At 46.2% G+C, this 19318-nt stretch overlaps 1 protein-coding gene across 1 annotated transcript in view; it reads right to left on the reverse strand.

Annotated features, from left to right (window-relative positions):
- Positions 1-19318, reverse strand: part of ADARB2 (adenosine deaminase, RNA specific B2 (inactive)) — a 515410-nt gene that overhangs the window by 52921 nt on the left and 443171 nt on the right. The window contains exon 4 of the mRNA XM_025397185.1: positions 17124-17238. Within this exon, the coding sequence (XP_025252970.1) occupies positions 17124-17238 (115 nt within the window). The remainder of the gene's footprint in view (positions 1-17123; positions 17239-19318) is intronic.

Raw genomic sequence — 19318 nt, forward strand, 5'->3', positions numbered from 1 at the left:
ACATAGCCAGACCCCAAGTCTACAAAAAATACAAAAGGTAGCTGGGTATGGAGGCATGAGCCTGTAGTCCCAGCTACTCGAGAGACTGAGGTGGGAGGATCACTTGAGCCTCGGAGGCGGAGGTTGGAGTGAGCTGAGATTGCACCACTGCTCTCCAACCTGGGTAACAGAGCAAGACCCCGTCTCAAGAAAAAAAAAAAAAAAAAAAAGAAGAAAAAAAAATTTAAATGCAATACAAAAATAAGCATAATCACAGATACTGATAGGGCATCTGACAAAATACAACTGCTTTTGATAAAACATTGAGTTTTTATCAAAACTCAACTCTATCAAGTGGAACAGAGGGATTGTTTCCTGAATGTGATTTTGTGCACACACACACACACACACACACCAGACACACATACACACACATGAGTATCATGCTCTATGGGGAAGCACTCCAGGCACTTCTATAACCATTCAGGAACATCTGCTGCAGCCATTGACGAGCACAACAAGAGAGAGAAATTAGCTCTGTAGTAATTGGAGAGGGGCAGGTAACACAAGCACTGTCTGAACATGCTATGATTCTGTGTCTGGAAACCCCCAGAGAATCCAGTTGCCATACTGCTAGAAACAATGAGAGAGCTTAATATGGTGAAAGGGTTCCAAGTTAATATACAGAAATCAATAACTTTCATATAGACACACAGCAACTAGAGAGACACTGTAAAGGAAAAATGACCCCATTTATAACGGCAGCAAACAAGATAATAGGAATAAGTTTAACAAGAAATGACCAAGGACTATAGTGAATAAAACTTCAAAATCCTATTGAAGGACACAACAAAATTTAAACAAACAGAAAGACATGCCACATTTTTGGATCGGGAGGTTTAACATAATGAATCCTCTCTAAATTGATTTATAAAGTTGACAGGATTCCCAAAGAAACAGCAATAGTGCTTTGTTTTGGACAAGACACCTGGTTAAAAAGTGTAATTTTGTTTTGTCATTGCTATGGCTTGGGTATGGTTTATTTGTAGCTAAAACTCCTGTTGAGATTTGGTCCTCAGTGTGGCGGTGTTGAGGGGTGGTGGGACCTAGTGGGAGGTGTTTGGGTCATGGGGTGGATTCCTTATGAAGGGCTTGGTGCTGTTCTCAAGGCAGTGAGTTCTTGCTCTGACAAGATGGATTAGTCCTCAAGGAAATGGGTTAGTTCCCATGAGCGTGGGCTGTAATGAAGCCATAATGCCCCTCTGGTTTTCTCTTTGCAAGTATCTGCTTCCCCCTTGACCTTCTCCTTCATGTTAGGATGCAGGAAAAAAGCTCTCACCAGAATCCACTGCCGTGCCCTTAAACTTCCCAACCTGCAGAACTGTGAGCTAAATAAACCACTATTTTTTCTAAAGTACCCAGTCTCATGTATTCTGTTATAGCAACACAAAATGAACTAAGATAGTTATTTGTTTTTAACTGGGCAAGCTGATTCTAAAAGGAAACCCAGAAAATTCTGAAAAAGAAGGCTAATGCTGGAGACAAGCCCTAGAGTACATCAAGCAGGTTACAGGGGCTCCACGCCAGGTCGCTGTGGGGATGGGGTGTGAAGGGAAACAGGTGGAACAAAGTGGGCAGTCCAGAACTCAACCCAGCACGTACAGGAATTTAGTATAGGACAAAGGTAATCACATCTCAAACCACTGAGGCAAAGAGAGACTATCCAATTAATGGTATCTAACAACTGAATAGTCATCTGAGAAATAAAATTGCATCTTTATCTGACACCATGTACCAGAGTAAATTCCAAATTGATCAATATTTAGATGTAAGAAATGAAGAACTGCATTTGAATGTTTATAGCATCTTTACCCATAATTGCCAAAACTTGGAAACAACCAAGATACCTTTAGGCAGGTGAATGGATAAATAAACCATGGTACATTCAGACAGTGGAATATTACTCAGCACTAAAAATAAATCATTTATCAAGCCATGAAAAGACATGGAGGAAAGTTAAATAAAAGTTAAGTAAAAGAAGCCGATCTGAAAAGGCGACATATTGTATGATTCCAACTACAGGGAGTTCTGGAAAAGGCAAAACTATGGACATACATAAAAAGGTCAGTGGTTGCCAGGAGTTGAGGGGGGAAAGGGATGAATAGATGGAGCACAAAGGATTTTTAGGGCAGTGAAACTACTCTGTATGATGGTACAATGGTGGATCCATGTCATTATACATTTGTCCAAACCCATAGAGTGTACAACACCAGGAGTGAACCCTAACACAATGAATGGATTTTGGGTGATTAAAGAAATAAAGATGCATATGTCATAAAGAAAATAAGGGATAATGTATAAACTTGGTGAGTACTATGGTTTAAATGTGGTGTTTTCTCCAAAATTTGTATTGAAACTTAACCCTCATTGTGGTGGTATTAAAAGGTGGGGCCTTTAGGAGGTGATCAGGGGATGAGGGCTCCACCTTCATGAATGGATTAATACCCCTATAAAAGAGACTTCAGACAGAGTCCAGCCCTTTTTTGCCCTCCATCCCATCTGCCCTGTGAGGATACAGTGTTTCTCCCCTCCAAACGATGCAGTAACAAGGCGCCATCCTGGAGGCAGAGCACAGCCCTCTCCAGACACCAAGCCTGCTGACATCTGGATTTTGGACTCCCCAGCCCCCAGAACTGTGAGCAATGAACTTCTGTTGTTTATAAATGGCTCAGTCTGAGGTATTTTGTTGCAGCAGCACAAATGGATGAAGACACAGGGCTTCTCCCCAGCATATCACCCATCTCCAGACGATGTCTGGGAATGGGTTTTTATTTATTTACTTGGAAGTAAGTCATTCTCAGCCTTTTCCAACGTTTTAAAGGTACATTTCTTACACTATATCTGGTTTTGGAGGAAAAAGATTAACAAATTTCCAAGAAGAAAACTGAAAGTAAAATATACCAAATAGCATCAAAGAAATACATTTCAAAATTATAAAAGATAGAGAGAGAAAGGAATAATTTTTACTCCACATGTAGACTGCCCCAAGGGTGTCATGTGTAATTAATTCTGACTCCCTATTTCCTAGAACTGTGCCCACTGAATTTAATGACTCAATAACAGGGTTTCCACACCTTCCCTTGAGAAAGACTCTTCCACAGTTTATCAGCGCTCAGTGTTAGGAAACCTTCTTCAATGTTCAGCCTAACTGATCTTCTATACAATTTCAGTCCACTTTCCAGACTTCATCTTTAAAACTCCCAATCTCTTTGTGGTTGGTATTCTCTGAATACTCACAGGGAATATCATGATCGGCCTGCAATCCCACGTCTAGTCATTATTTGGCCAAAGTCTGTGTTTTATTTTCAATCTTTTCCTGCAAGCCAATTTTTAAAATCTTCTTGTGTTTCTGCTTCCATTCTCTATATTTCCTCTAATTAGTTTGAAATCAGGTAGATTTTAAAATGTCTGGCTTGGGCATGTCTTATCTGTTGGGGACATGATTAGACTGAGACTGAAAGGAAACAGTTTTGCTTTTGACAGGGGAGATTTTTCTTCCACTAGGGTCTTGATTTATGGCTTTCCTCAGGAATCAGAAGACATTAGTGTCCCCTGGGCTTTTATTCTCTAAACATTTCAAATGCATTGATTTTGGAAGGAAAACAAGTTATGTGTAAATGTTTTGTGCTCTCCTCTACGAATGACAATACATCTGGGGAATATCAGATAACAAAGCACTGTAAGCAGAGTTTAACAGGCTCTAGGGCACAGGTAGCCCTGTTTCTGCTGCTTACTTGAGGCAAGAATTTAATTGTGTTCAGTTGTCTTGTTTGGAAAAAGTTTTCAATGATTAAAGAAAATAATGCAAAGTTCTTAACGTGTGCCTGATACACAGCAAAAATACCACCATCTTTAGCTATTATGATGCATATATTTCTATTCTCTTGTAATCATATTTGTTTCTCCATCTGCAACCAGGACGTTTCTGTGACTTCCCTTGCTAGAATGACACAAAAACACCATTTGTTCCATTATTACTTCTACTGACTATAAAGCACTTGTTCTTCCAATGAGAACAAGAGGGCTGGTGTGGGACAGTTGAAAGACAAGACACATTCAAGAACACCTTTCAACTAAATCTGACCACGGTACTGAACTATGGACCAAATAACAATTCCAGGATGAGCACTCACTTGCCTTAAAGTATGGAGGGCATATTTTCATGTATTTCTGTTTGTTTATCCATCCATTCATTCAATGGGCATTAAACACCTAACTTATTCGAGGGAAAGGGGATACAAAACTGTGCAGTCTCAAAGCTCCTTTCACAGCACGCTCACAGGCAGGGAGAAGGCAGCGTGGCAGGAGAGCAGAAGCTCACTGTGATTGGGCTACACCAGCTGTGGGGATGCCTTTTCAGAGGATGGGGCAACCATGGACGTCAAAGCCAGTGTTAAGAGAGGGAGAAAGAAGAGACCTGTGTCCTGGACTACAAGGTGTGTAACCACTGACCAGGTAATGAACGAAGAGGAGCTGAGGAGTGGGAGCAGCCTGCATGAAAACAAGGAGCATGGGAGGACAGCTCTGTGGTGAGGATGCAGTGGCATCTGTGGTTAGGACGTGGTGGGCTCTGTGGATAGGATCCAGTGGGCTCTGGTTAGGATGTGGTGGGTTCTGTGGTTAGGATGTGGTGGCATCTGTGGTTAGGATGTGGTGGGCTCTGTGGATAGCATCCAGTGGGCTCTGGTTAGGATGCGGTGGACTCTGTGGTTAGGATGCGGTCAGCTCTGTGGTTAGGATGTGGTGGGCTCTGTGGTTAGGATGCGGTGGGCTCTGTGGACAGGATGTGGCAGGCTCTGCAGTTAGGATGCAGTGGGCTCTGTGGTTACGATGCAGTGGGCTCTGGTTAGGATGTGGTGGGATCTGGTTAGGATGCAGTGGGCTCTGTGGTTAGGATGCGGTGGGCTCTGTGGTTAGGATATGGTGGGCTCTCGTTAGGATATGGTGGGCTCTGTGGTTAGGATGAGGTGGGCTCCATGGTTAGGATGAGGTGGGCTTGGTGGTCAGGATGCAGAGGGCTGTTGTTAGGGTATGGTGGGCTCTCGTTAGGATACGGTGGGTTCTGTGGTTAGGATGCAGAGGGCTCTGTAGTTAGGATATGGTGGGCTCTGTGGTTAGGATGCCACAGTCTGGTTAGGATGCAGTTGGCTCTGGTTAGGATGCAGTGGGTTCTGTGGTTAGAATGCAGTGGGCTCTGTGGTTAGGTCATGGTGGACTGTGTGGTTAGGATGGGGCGAATCTGTGTGGTTACTGGTGTAGAACTCCAGTGCCTGTGGGGCAGTAGTAGTTTCTGGAGGGCCTCCTGTTGTGTGGGTGACACCACCAGAACTGTCTACCTTCTTCCTAGGTACTCCTGAGTGGAGATGATGGGTAGAAGCCTTGCCCACCATGTCACCTTCACCAGAACTGGGAGAATTCCTCTCTGCATAAAAGATGTCAAGCAAGTTTTGGCCATTCTTTCTTATAGTTGTGTGATCAGAGGAATCTTTTGGTCACTGTTGAAATCACAGATGTGGCTCCAGCCTCCTACCAACCAAGAACCCCAAAACTATTGAATGAGTGTCTCCTTGTGAGGTTCCTGAAAATCTGTTTTTAGGCAATATTTTCAGGTTATTCTTATGGCCAGGTGAATTTGGGGAGCACAAGTATGTGAAAAAAAGCAGATGCAGAATATTCATTTTTTCACCTGGCTGTGTGATATCATTGGATGCAGTTTGGGAACAGGTGCTCTTCACTGAGGCGGATTCTTTGGTTTGGCAATTTGAATGAGAAACCATTGAATCGAGGGACAGTTTCTCTTGAACGTTGCACACATATGGTGCTCAGTAGATTCAGAGGCATCTACAAAGAAAACCCACTCCGTGGGCATCCACAGATGCTATGGTCCCCATTTGCTACACCTGAGTTTCAAAGAATGGTGGGCAACTGATTAGTGAACCCCAAATGCTGACTCTGTCCAACTGTGTGAACACGCCATGAAAGCCAGGGTTTCTCAGCCTCAGCCCTTAGTTGTCAGGATAAGCAAAGTAATCACATACTCATTAATTTCCTTATAAAATGCTCCCAGAGGACATGCCACCCTCACTTTCAGGTGCTGAGACTGCCAGTCATGCCAGTCCCAGTGAGGAAGCAAGCAGAGCCAATGCTCCAAGCTCCTCATGGGGCCAAAACATGAGGGAGTGCTTGGACCCAGGAATGTTAGGCATGAATAACTCTGCTGTTTTAACACTCATTCTTTTTCCTTCCAAAATGACTGGGGCTTGCTTTGTAGACACAGATTCACATGTTGCTCTGACAGGAAATGAGGCAGTCACTGGCCCTGGGTGCCATTCATGTATCTTGTCCTCCTCAGTGTGGCTGACACTCGCCAAGCCTTCTGTGCCAGGCACATGTGAGAGCGCTGGGTCTACACACTAATCCAACAGGCTGCTCACTCCACATAACATACAACACGGCAAAGGCACTAAGAGAGCCCAGAAACCATACCAGGCTGATGCCGGCTGCTGTCCACCTGTGATGGCCTCAGGCACTGTGGCCCCCTCTACAATCCTAAGAGGGTCAGCCTGTGGACAGAGATGTGACCAGATGTCAGCTGGTTAACACTCTTTGCTGTTCCCCCTCAGGGAATGGAACTTCTCCAAACCTGATGGGCTGTCGGTCAGGTTAGAGGTGAGAGGGAGGAAACTCAGGAGATGCCAGTGACCTTTCTGTGGGCCTTGGGCGGGGAGCCAGCTGTGTGGTTCACTAGACAGTGCAACCTTATGAGAGTGGAGGGGATCTATCCCACAACACATCACATGTGTGTCTGTGACTCATGGTGAGTCAAACACACTACAGCCCCATCAGAGGGCAGGACAAGCTAAGCACTGACATAGGCGGCGTCCAGGCAAGCAAGCACATTGACAACCATGTGTCAGCCCTGGGACCTAACTGTTTACATGACAACGGCACATCTGGCACATTCTCCTACTGAATTAACTTGACTTTTCCAAAGTATACTTTTGGGGCATGAGAATGGCTAGGCAGATGCAGCAGTATTTGCTGCTGCACAGTCCTCTCCACACTCGTCCCAGCACGGTGCTCAACTTGGATTATTGCCCAGTATTACAGCTCAGTAATGAAGAGGGACTTGAGGCTCTAGGAGACGTAAGCAGGCACTATGGATACCTGCACCAGTGTTGGTTCTTGAACATCCAGCTGCTCCAAGCCATCCTCCCTCACTGGCCCTGCTGTGGAGACTGAGATGCAAAACTCTCCCTTTCCAGCTCTCCCCGTTACTTCCTGCACAGCTGAGCGGCCAGCAGCAAAATCCTGGCCAAAAGAAGTCTTCCTCCTGCCCTGATGGGATCTGGGAATGTGGCCTGCAGCAGCAGGCGGGATGAGGAGTGACCAGGGGGTGACACATCCTGAAACCACAGAGGCCTGAATGGTGCCTGCCACCACTGTCTGGCACGTGGGCCACTGTTGGTTACTGAGACAATAAAAAGGTAAAAAGGTGCTTGTTTGCAACACTGCTAATCAGCTATCTCACTTCCTGCAGCCAGTGGCGTTCCGAGTGGATACAACTGCAAAATGCATAGAATTTGGGGTAGGACACCACATACATCAAAAGATCAGGCCAGGCGAGCTTATGAGAAGGTTATTAGTTATGTTCCTCAACATCAACACTGCGAGGGTTTCACTGGATATAAATATGGTAATTTCACATTTAGTAAATATATTCAATGTCCTCTTCCTAGCCCCAAGAATGAGGTAGAATGACAATGAATGCTTTGCAATTAATAGATTGAAAAGTCTATTTATCTCCACATTTGCATTGGGCCGAGCAAGCTCTTCACCCCATTAGTAACTCATTCTTTTATATCAAAGGAACAAATAGGAAACACCTGGTCTGATCGATGAACGGTCTCTTCCTTCTCCCACCGAGGATGGCTGACAAGGTCTCACTGGCGCTAAAACCAGAAATAATGAGAGCATGAAGCCAGAGCTCCTAAATAATTCATGAGCTAAATCTTGTAAGTGATGGTGCTTTCTTCGTCTGTAAGCAACCACCCTGTGAGCTCCACGCCCTCTCTGCTGACCTCCAATACTTTCTCTTCTTTTCTTGACTGAGGTGTGAGTTCTCCTGGGCTCAAATCTGGCTGGCTAGTTAGAGCCCTCATTCTTGGGTAATGACCCAATGACATAGGTAGGCACTGACCTAAGGTGGGGAGGCTGCCCCGAACCCACTGTCGATCATAGCTTCATGCTCTCCTCCCCTTCTCTGCCCTCCACTGACCTTGTCAATGACTAGCTCCCCCATGAGCCACCTGTTGCCAGCATGGCCTCAAAGCTGAGACTGCTTTCTTCCATCAGGAGCTCCTCCTCAGCCCGAGACCCCGCCTCCCTTCCTCTTTAGGGTCAGCCCTCAGGGATCAGATGCCCACCCCCTCTCTAACCTGGGAGCCTGCTTCCATGCACACCTCTTCCTGTCATCAGTGTGGTGAAGCCGCTGCAGGGGCTGGGTCCAGAGCACTGTGCATGAGGACTTCAAAAGTCCAACGGAGCAGCAGAAGGAGACACAGACACGGTGTGCAGTGAGGGTGTGTGGGAAAGAGAGGTGCGGGGAGAGGAAAGTTTGGTTATAGCAGCATAGGGCAGGAAGCCAGGAGACCTCCATTTTGCTGTGTGAAGTCATGAGACCCTGTTTCTTGGTGTGAATTACCCCCAGGTTCCATTGTGGATGTGTCTGGAACAGCACCACAGATTCCTCCAGTGTTTCTGCAGGGAAGCTCTTTCAATATCACCTAATGCAGATGGACACATCTTGAAATTTTAAATACAGGGTCTACTAGGGAACAAAGGAGTATAAACCATGACCCCAAGTGCACGCATTTGAAAGTTCACACTTATTTCAGAGGGTTACAGCTTCACTCAGTTTCACATTTGTTCACTAATTAGCCCAAATCCTTTAGAATATCTTTAATATCTCCAGCCACACAGTGGGGACCCGGTCAATGATGATAACTCCTGCTCACAGATAACACACAGTCATTTTGTGAAGCTTCTTTCTTCCTTCTCCCTCCCTTTCCTCACTCTCTTTTTCTCTTTCTCTCTCCCTGCATCCCTAACTCTCTCTTTTTCTTTCTTTCCCTCCTTCCTAAGTGTGCTTAACCAGAGCATGGTTAGGGTAAACATAAGAATATTTTAGCTTGTTGAATAACAGAAGAATGTGGCTTTACATACCCCAAACATTGCCTGGCACGCAGGTAAACACTGGATGCTAGCGTCCTTTATTTTTTCACCAACAAAGTTACTGTTACGCTTCCATTAAAAAAAGACTCATAGTCAAAGAGACCAGAATAAAATGAGTTTAGTTGTGTTGCCTTGAGATATAATGTTAGATTTTCTTTTCGCGGTGAAGCCTTTTGGACAATTAGATTGAAGATAGAATTGAATGCTCAGGGCCGGGCGCGGTGGCTCAAGCCTGTAATCCCAGCACTTTGGGAGGCCGAGACGGGCGGATCACGAGGTCAGGAGATCGAGACCATCCTGGCTAACACGGTGAAACCCCGTCTCTACTAAAAAATACAAAAAACTAGCCGGGCGAGGTGGCGGGCGCCTGTAGTCCCAGCTACTCGGGAGGCTGAGGCAGGAGAATGGCGTAAACCCGGGAGGCGGAGCTTGCAGTGAGCTGAGATCCGGCCACTGCACTCCCGCCTGGGCGACAGAGTGAGACTCTGTCTCAGACAAAAAAAAAAAAAAAAAAAAAAAAAAAAGAATTGAATGCTCAGTTATGAGTTAATAATCAGAGAAGTGCAGAAGTGTTTGAACAGCTTTGATTGGAGTACTAGACCTTGAGAGAGTGTAGCAAAAATATTTTCTCCTCCCTTTCTCATGTTATTTCCATCTACCCATTTCCTTACTTGCGATAAATGAAGGCATTTGGTGAGGATTTAACTCACGGCCAGGGCTGCCAGTCCTCTCCTTAGTTAATTCAGCTTTGAGGGTTTTCATCGGCACCCTGTGAATTATTCCAGGCTAAACTATTTAAATGAGCCATAAGTGGGATTCAGGTGGAACAAATGTCCAGTCAGTGACTAATTTTCTTTTCCTCTCCATTTTGAGGAGGGATGTTTAGTAGAAATGTGTCAGCATTCACACTACGCAAGGGTCAGCATTGGTGTAGTGAAATCCATCCTGCATCTTATAGTTTAAACCTAACAGTTTAAACCAAAGATTTAAAATCAATTGCCCATCAGTGCTCCTTATTATACTGGGTTGTCGGCCTCCATGAATCTTAATGTGCCTGAACAGACCCACATAGAAATCATTAAAATCAATTCCTTGAAATACAGATGATAATTCGCCATCTTTCATCACAGCATGAGGTTTCTGTTTAGGGTTTTTTGTCCAGTTCATTTGTTTCAGCTTATCTTCCTCATGCCCGACTGGATGCAAATAAAAATACCTTGCTTTTAATTTTAAGATCAAAGTGACTGCCAGTCATTCAGGGGAGACAATGAAAGCAAAGGTTTTGAAAAATTGGGGGAATAAACTCCTTATACTCCGCTTCTCTTAGGTCCTTGTGAAGATGAACTTACACAGATGCTCTTTGTATGATGGAAAGAGAAATTTTAACTGTATTTAAACTGTCATGGTTTCTAAAGTGCAAATGGGAAAATCATGTTTGATAACCAGTTTTATCTGGTACAACACAATAACACAATTCTTTATTCAAGCCAAAAGCATGGCACAGATAGTACAGACACTTTTTTTTTATCTGATGTGCTCATTTTAGGTTCAAAGTCAAACATATGAAGCAAAACATAGTCTACATTTCAAAACTTGGAAAACTTATGCTCCGTCGTGGAATTAATTGGCACTTCTGTATTTTCCCTAATAAAAGAGGCCAGACCACTTCCCTCAGAAGGGTTTCCTTGTTGTCCTGGGCTGTTTTTACAAAGTTCAACCTTACCAGGCTGTTTTCAAGAAATGTGCATTTTTTTCAGGGCAGTTATAAGTCCAAGAAATTTGTGGAGTGATAAAACTGGACCTTAGTTTAGATGGGAAAGAATATTTATAAAAGCCATGGTTTCAGAACATGTTTTGTAGGCTAGACTAGCAAAAGTTTAAACACGAACCCCTAAAAATGTACTCTAGAAAACTCCTTTTTTCTAGTTATTTACTTAATAAACTCAGAAAAATAATTTCCCATAAAGAGGTAATGCTTGGTCACCACCGGGCCTTGATGCCTGCTTCCAACAGGAACCTGGAGCCGCGAAGGATAAAGGATCATTAGCTCCAAGTTTCAGCTCTGCCCAGCCCGCAGGGTGTCAGAAAAGCCACTTGGCCTCTTGATCTTGGTGTCTGCATTTCCTAAAGCGTTAATAAGAATTCCTGCCTTCCCCACTTATCGGGGTTATGTCAATCAAACTGATTAGTGTATGTAAAAATGCTGTCAAAACTGTAAATCTGCATATTAAATGCAAGGCATCACTATCAACAGCCCCTTTAAGAATCATTCTCTCATGAAACACAAGAGTTTCTAAATAAAGCTGTACCCTGACAGCTTGGCTAGTAAGTGCTGTCGGGGTTCAAAAGGATGGGGAGAACATTTGACTTTCTTTGTCCGCTGAAACGAGAGGATTCGGGAGGCAACAAAGCTGAACTACTGTGTGATCCAGAGAAGGGTTGAGTGGGACCCATGCCCCCGCGGAAGACGCCCTGAGTGAGGCCCACCCTCCCCCGGAAGACTGCCTGAGCGCGGGGCCCACGACCTCCCGGAAGACCGCCTGAGCGGGGTCCACAGCTTCCTGGGAGACGGCCTGAGGGAGGCCCACGCTCCCCTGGAAGATGCCCTGAGCGAGGCCCACGCTCCCCCGGAAGACGGCCTGAGGGAGGCCCACGCTCCCCCGGAAGACGGCCTGAGGGAGGCCCACGATCCCCCGGAAGACCGCCTGAGGGAGGCCCATGCTCCCCCGGAAGATGCCCTGAGCGAGGCCCACGCTCCCCCCAAAGACGGCCTGAGCGAGGCCCACGATCCCCCCAAAGACGGCCTGAGAGGGGGCCACGCCCTCCAGGAAGACCGCCTGAGAGGGGGGTCCACAGCTTCCTGGGAGACGGCCTCAGTCAGGTCCACGCTCCACCGGGAGACGGCCTGAGCATGGCGAGGCTCCTCCGGAAGACCTGAGCAAGGGCCCACGCCCTCCCAGGAGACGGCCTGAGTAGTGTCCAAGCTCCCCCGGAAGACACAGTCCACGCTCTCTGAGAAGATGGCGTGTGAGTCGGAGCAGAGAAGGAGTTGAGAGAATGAGAACAAAGCTTCCGAGTGACAGAGAGAGCAGCTGCCTTCAAGGTCGGGGCTGGGAGGGCCCAGGTTCGGTGCCTACGGGTCCGGGGGCAGCAGTGCGTGTTCTCCTGGCATAAGGCTCACAGGATTATTTTTAATAAATGGCTGCGGCAGTTGGCCAAGCGTCCTGCTCCCTGGGGAGAATGTCTGAGGGTGGAAGCACTTGTTCAGCATGAAAAATGGAGTCTCACGCTACTGGGAGGGAAGGACCACCTGAGAAGGGTCCAGGGCCGGCTGGGACCCCACCTCATTGGCGCTGGCGGGGGTGGGGGCGCCTGCCGGGAATCCTAAGGAGACCTGAGCTGATGGAAATGGGCCCTGCGCCGCCTTCCTATCCGGGCGGGAGCCTGTGGGAGAAGGACCAGCTGGCCACAGAAGACAGCGCAGAAGACACCAGGCCAGCGCCTACGATACCAATCTAACGTCTCGTTCACGAGTGTGTGTATTCAGACGAGAGCCATGAGCAGGACACGGGAGAAAGACCACGAGAAACAGAAAGCCACTGCCCCTGGCCTGGAGGACACGGGCCAGGGCGTTTCCTCAGAGGAGTTGAACAGAAGTTACAGCTACAGAACGAGAGGCTCCCCCGGAAGACACAGTCCACGCCCTTTATGAAAAAGGAAGAATGGAGGATAAGTGAAAGACTCAAATAACGAAAATAGGTTGCAAAAATTAGAAGGGAAAGGCAGTTGATGAGCTGTAGGATAAATTTAAGAAATCTCCAAAAACATCGAGTAAAAGAATGAAGAGAGTAAAATTTAAAAAGTAAAAGCAGAAGATTAATACAGAGTATTGAAAATTTAACAGAAATGTGTGTAAATGAAGGAATTCATAACACAAATGACATGAAAATATACAAATAGCTTAAATATGTCAAGAGAGGTGAATGACTCATACCTAAACATATTCTTAAATCCAAGTTAAAAAAAAGACCTTTCCGTCTCCCGGGTAGGGATGGGTGCTGGTCACTGCAGAGAAAATGTGAGGCAGGTCAGAAATATTGGATAAAAGATAATGGAAACATTCCTTCAAAATACTGAGGGAAAATAATTGAAAGCTTAGAATTCCCCACCTGGGAACCTATTGAGACGGATGAGAAGCAAATCAAGGCATTTTGAGATGTGGGAATATTCACAGAGTTGATCTCCCATTGTAGATGATGCTTCTTGAGGAAGCTCTGTATGAGGGGAGACAAAGCAGGGGAGAAGACAATGATCTCGGAGACGGTGTCCCACTGGAAGAGCAGGATGCGGGGTCTGTAGAGCATGTGCCTCGGTGGGCCTGGCTGGGGAGTTCTCCGGGAGAGAGGCAGGTACCCTCTGCAAGATGCTTCCCTAGAGGCCTCGTGACTTAGCACGTATGGTAAAGGCACAATCTTCCTCTTTTTTTTCAGTAAGAAAAAAGAAGACATTCCAGAAAAAAAAATGCACAATATTTCAAAAGCAATATAAGCAAGTCTAGCAACACACCTGAATCAAACTTAAACACAACACAATTGGAACTGGGGGTGAAGGCAGAGTCTCTGTGTGTCCTGACGCCAGGCAGCCAGGCTCCCTTTCTGGGGAAACTGTCCTGGGAAGGTTGAACGTGGTTCTGCTTGGCTCTGTGGTGGGAATATCTACAATACTCTCATCAGATAGATGCTGTTCAGCTCTTACAATCACTCAAAAGACAAAATAGAGAAGACTTAATTATGGGCATAAGAAAGGATATAAATACCAGTGATGATGGTATAAAGATGTAACGTGTAATTGGGAGAGGCTGGCTAGTGGGGAAAGGGCTGAGGGCTGCCACCCTCAACGCACAGAACGTAGTGAAACCACACTTTCTAAATTTGATGCAATAAGAAATAAAGGTTTATTATCTATAATTGTGCATTACAAACAATAATGGAAAATGAAAAAGTATCAAATGTTAATAGCATGAGTCAATAGACGTTATCTAGAACTGAAAATCTAGAAATAGAGAAGCAACATAGTACTTAGAGTCACAAGAACAAAATTTAAAATGGTTAGAGGTGGCTTCTGAGAGTGAAGGGGAGTGAGGGGTGGAGTGGGAGAATATGGCTTTTCATTCAGAAGTTCTTTAGAATCTCTACCATATGACTGCATTAATTTGATAAAACTAAAAACTTCTGTTCATAAGTATATATTTCTCTGATTATATTTCTCATAATGGCAAAGAAATGGTCTCTGATTCATAAACAGAACTTTCAGGAGCTAATTAATGTGAGTGAGTTGGCATCCCATCCACTGGAGTGGCAAATCAAATTGTGTTTTATTTCAAAATAAGTTTACTTTTAAAACATTGTGACATATACAGCAACTAGAACAAGACACATTACTCTGAGAATTTCTTAGGCATTTGCTTGAATAACTGAACTAGAATTAAGATGAAATGGCACATCAACTTTAAGTAAATGAGTATCTAAAAATGTTTGTATTAGTAATTTTGCACATTTCTAATTTTTTAAAATCAATGTTTATCTCTTTACAATAGGAAAGTAAATTTCAGCAAGTTATTCTTCAGCATTCAGAAGTCACTAATTAGTGAAGCTCTACCTTGTGAAGCCTCATTTTCATATAATAAATTTAATTCATGTAGATAAATTGCCTACACATAAAGCATTGTATTCACTGGCAACTCAGAAGTATCACTTCCCCACAAGCCTCTGTAAAACATTACTATTTTCCACATGAAGTTTGAGATTAGCTTCTAAAACTTGCCAGATTTGTTTCCCAGAAAGATGGAAAGATATCGGACAATCATAGTTCTGGAGCCGAGAAATGCTAAAAAATTACTTTCCAAGTCATACTGACTTATGCCTCTGGGGCTGGAAGTGCATTGCACAATAAGGAAGCCAGGGTGGCTGGTTCCCCTCCCCTCCCCCTTCTACTCCCTCCCCCAACCCTCCCTCCTTTCCTTTCAGACCAGGACACTAATTTAAACTGAGTTATTCAGAAATCTGTAGCAGAAATCTGTGTAACACTCCACATTTTAAAATTGACCAAAGTTTTGTTTATATGGACCAACAATTCTGTGTGTGCATAATTCTTTTATACTTCTTTTATGTTAGATTTAAATTATTCTTTATGAACCATTCCCCACTGGAATATAAGAGCCACAAGGGTAAGCGTTTGGTCTCTTGTTCTCTGCTGTTTCCCCAGACCTTTGTATGCCAGGCACTGACTAAATAATGTGTAAATAAAACAGTGCCATTACCAATAATTAACTAACACTTACATGGTACTTGCTATGGGCTAGGTAACTTTCTAAGAGCTAGAAATACATGAACACATTTAGCCTTCAAAATAACCTGATCAGGTAGGTGTTGCTGTTATCCCTGTTTTAAAGGTGAGAGAACAGAGTACCAGCAAGGCTCAGTGGCTGGCCATGGGTCGCAGAGCTCTGTGCAAGTGGGGCTGGATTCTGTACTAGGATGATGCTTTTGGCCTGCCAAACTCACTGCTCCTTTAGTGAGACTGCTGTACCCTGAGTGGGGGCTGTGTCTCCTCCTTGCAGCCCTGTGGGCCTACAGAGCAGTGCCCAGTGTATGGCAGTGCCCAGTTGATGGCTGCATGCTGGAGGATGAAGGAATGGTCACCTCCAGCAGGGATGAGCTTGGTGGGGTGAACTCTTAGCCCTCAATTTAGAACATTCCTAATTCCACAAAGAGGCAGGTGTCATCTGTGTCTGAAAGGTGGGGCAGGTGCTGGTGGTCAGGGCGGGGCTGGTATACTTATATACTGCATGATCTATTTATAAAACAACTTTACCTTTCAAAGCATCTCATATTCTAGATCTCACCCAGTTACATTGTGAGGAAGCAGTTTCATTTTCATTTTACCAGGAGGCCCACACTGGGAAGATTACACAGCCAAGACATGGCACTAGGTGCTGGGTTCCAATAGTCCCACACCCAGTAAGATTGGAGAGGACCCTGCCAGCCCAGCATGGCTGAGAACCATGCCAGTCATCTGGTCCTTTATTTTTTAATATAAATATGTTTGTATGTCAGGTCGATGGTCTTTTTCCACCTTAGATTTTGCCGGCACATGCAGAGCAAGCGTGTGTGTGAAACTTAATCCAAAAGTCAGTTACTGTTTTACAGTAACGACTCTCAAGTGTGTGAGAGTGTAATGAGTGTGACGAGGAGGTCATTACCCAGTTGTGAAAAACTTTGGAAATGGAAATTGTTGAATTCAAATAACCCGCTGGCTTGTTATTAATGAGTTGGTGGCTTGTTGTTTCCACAGTGCTGACTCATCAGATTTAGCCCTCATTCATTTTCCCCCATCCTGGCTGACTGCAGAGGCTGCCTCCTTGGCTCTCAGCATGCCCCTCGCGGCTGGGTCACCCGTGTTTCTTAGAGTGGAATTCCCTCCCTGGGTGTTTGGGATGGGGAATCTTGGCAGAAATGAGAGCGTTCCGGGGTGGGTTACACCCCAATGAGAGGGACTCAGGACTCTCAGGAGACTTGGGTTCTCCAGAAGGGACTGGCCAGGCCCCCCAGAGATGGGGGATGTTTGTGCAGAGCTGGGCCCTGGCAGCCTAATCACAGCACCATGGTCAGGATGGCTTTTCCTGCTAATATGCTCTGGCCACTAATCTCTGTATATCCTATAATATTTTGTCTTTCTTTGTCACAGCTTGGTGTGGAAGAGAGAGTCTTTTGGCCTCCAAGATCAGATAGATGCTAATGCTCCTTTCTTTAGAGATTGAAAATGCCCACAGGAAAAGAGGAGGTGGCTACCTTTGGTCATGACGATTCCTGCCAGAGCTTTGTGGCGGGCGTGCATGGGCGTGAGGTCCATCGTCACCTCGCGGAACTTCTGTGTGACCAGCTGGGATATGGAGTCTGCGAATTCCTGAAAGACACAAGCACAGGCCTCCATGTTGGGCTGAGCAGGTGCCGCAAAGGATGATGGGCACTGTCCTCCCCATCCTCAGCCTCATCCCCATGTGGCCACACTTGGGCCTGCTCTCCTCCCCTTCTCACAGCCTTGTCCCCCCTTAGCCACACGTGGCCTCTCTCTGGCTGTGCCCCCAAAACTCAGAATCATATTGAGTGGCTTATGAGTGGTTAACCTCAGCGTTGCCCTCAGCAGAAACCCTGAGCTCTGCCGACCTCCCCATGGAAACAGTGTCCACTTCCCTCTCCCTGACTCTCAGAGCAGTGGCTGGAGGAGTCTTTCAGGGAGGAGGAGGGGATTTTTACAGGGATGATGGGCCACCAGTCTTCTGAGTATTCCAGAGCCAGTGTCTACACAGCTGGCAGTCTCAGGCTGCTCTCCTGGCTAAATGGCTGGCGCTGTGGCTCACTCCACAACCTCTTCTCACCTTCCTGCACATGCACCAGATGCACTCATTCACATGCAACACATGACGCACCTAGGGCACACATGCACACAGGAATATGCACACACAGAGGTACACGTGCGTATGTGCACACACATGTACACACATACATGTGTGGCCCTGCACACTCTTTAACATAATTTGATGAGTGATAAGGCGACTCCTGGTAGCACACACAGTAGCATGTGGCAGCCAGAGTGTGGCTCTGTGGCCACCCTTTTCCCGGCTCCTCTGGGCCCAAGGCTGCAGCACTGCCTTTTCCTTGATGTGGGGCCCCAAGCTTCTCATTGGGGGCAGTATGGCTGGCATAGCTGTTGCAGGCCTTGGAGTAGGGAAACCTGGTTGGGCCCTCAGTTCTGCCACACAGGAGCCTGGGTGAGTCATTAACACCTCAGAACCCATTTTCCTAATTTACAAGTGAATCATCTTCATTTCCACCTTATGGTGTTTTTGTAAGGATTAAATGTAATACGGCATCTTAAGTGCTCAGCGCAGTGCCCTACACTTGGTAGGAAGTGCTCAGAGATGACGGCTGTGACTGTTACTCTTACTATTTTCATCATTATCATTGTCTCCCCCAGTCACCACAGGCATTGCCCGAGCCTCTGAGCAGCCAAATCAATTCATCGTCTCATCCATGAGGCAGGAAACAGTCCCTTTTTCTGATGGACCAGGTTTCCGCGTTTCCACCAGGCATGTGCTGATGTTGATACTGTGCAGTCTTTGGGCCCAGTTTCCACATTCCCACCAGGCGTGTGCGGACGCTGATGCTGTGCAGGCGTTGCTGCTGATAAGGACAGCTCTCTGATTAATAACGATAAGAAAGATAGACAGTGTTTAAAAATCCCACTTGTAGGCAATAAAACATGTTTGTGTGAAAACAGCCCTGCCTGCCAGAAGCGAAAAACCTGCCACAAAACAACCTAGCCCCTCTCCCTCTTAATTCTTCTGCAGTAAAGGGCAGAAGTGCAGGGCCCGGTGCAGTCTCCTCTGCTCACCCCCGGGTTTGAGGGCCCCAAGCCACTGTAGCCCGTAGGTGATGTCAGCTCGTTTTCCCACTGTGCCGTGAATCAATACGGAAGCCCCACATAGGACAGATGGCAGATGAGCTAGGCTTCTCCTGAGGGGCGCAATGCTGGCCTGAGAGGGAGACGGGACCCCGACCTTTCAGGGACTGCTGTGCGCCTGGAGTCTTCCTGGGTGCTCCCGGCTGTCCTGTCTTTCATGTCTGGAATCAGGTCCAGAGAGGGAAACCTGTGTCCTGGACACCCCATGTGCTGTGTCCTGGAGCTGCTGGAAAAATACCCTTAACTGGGGGTCTTTAAACAGCAGACATTCATCCTCCCACAGCTCTGGAGGCAGAAATCTGAGACTGAGCTGTCCAGGGACCGTGCTTCCTCCTGTGGCTCTGGGGAGCCTCTTCCTGCCTCTCCCAGTTCCAGGACTCCGGGCGTCCCTGGGTGGTGGCCGCATCACTGCAGTCTCCGCCTCTGTCCCCACGTGGCCTTCTCCTCTGTGTCTGTGTCTGCTCTTCTGCCTCTTGTAGGGACAACTGTCATTGGATTGAGGGCCCACTTGGTCAATCCAGGA

Source organism: Theropithecus gelada, chromosome 9 (assembly GCF_003255815.1).
Source record: "Theropithecus gelada isolate Dixy chromosome 9, Tgel_1.0, whole genome shotgun sequence".
NCBI lineage: Eukaryota > Metazoa > Chordata > Mammalia > Primates > Cercopithecidae > Theropithecus > Theropithecus gelada.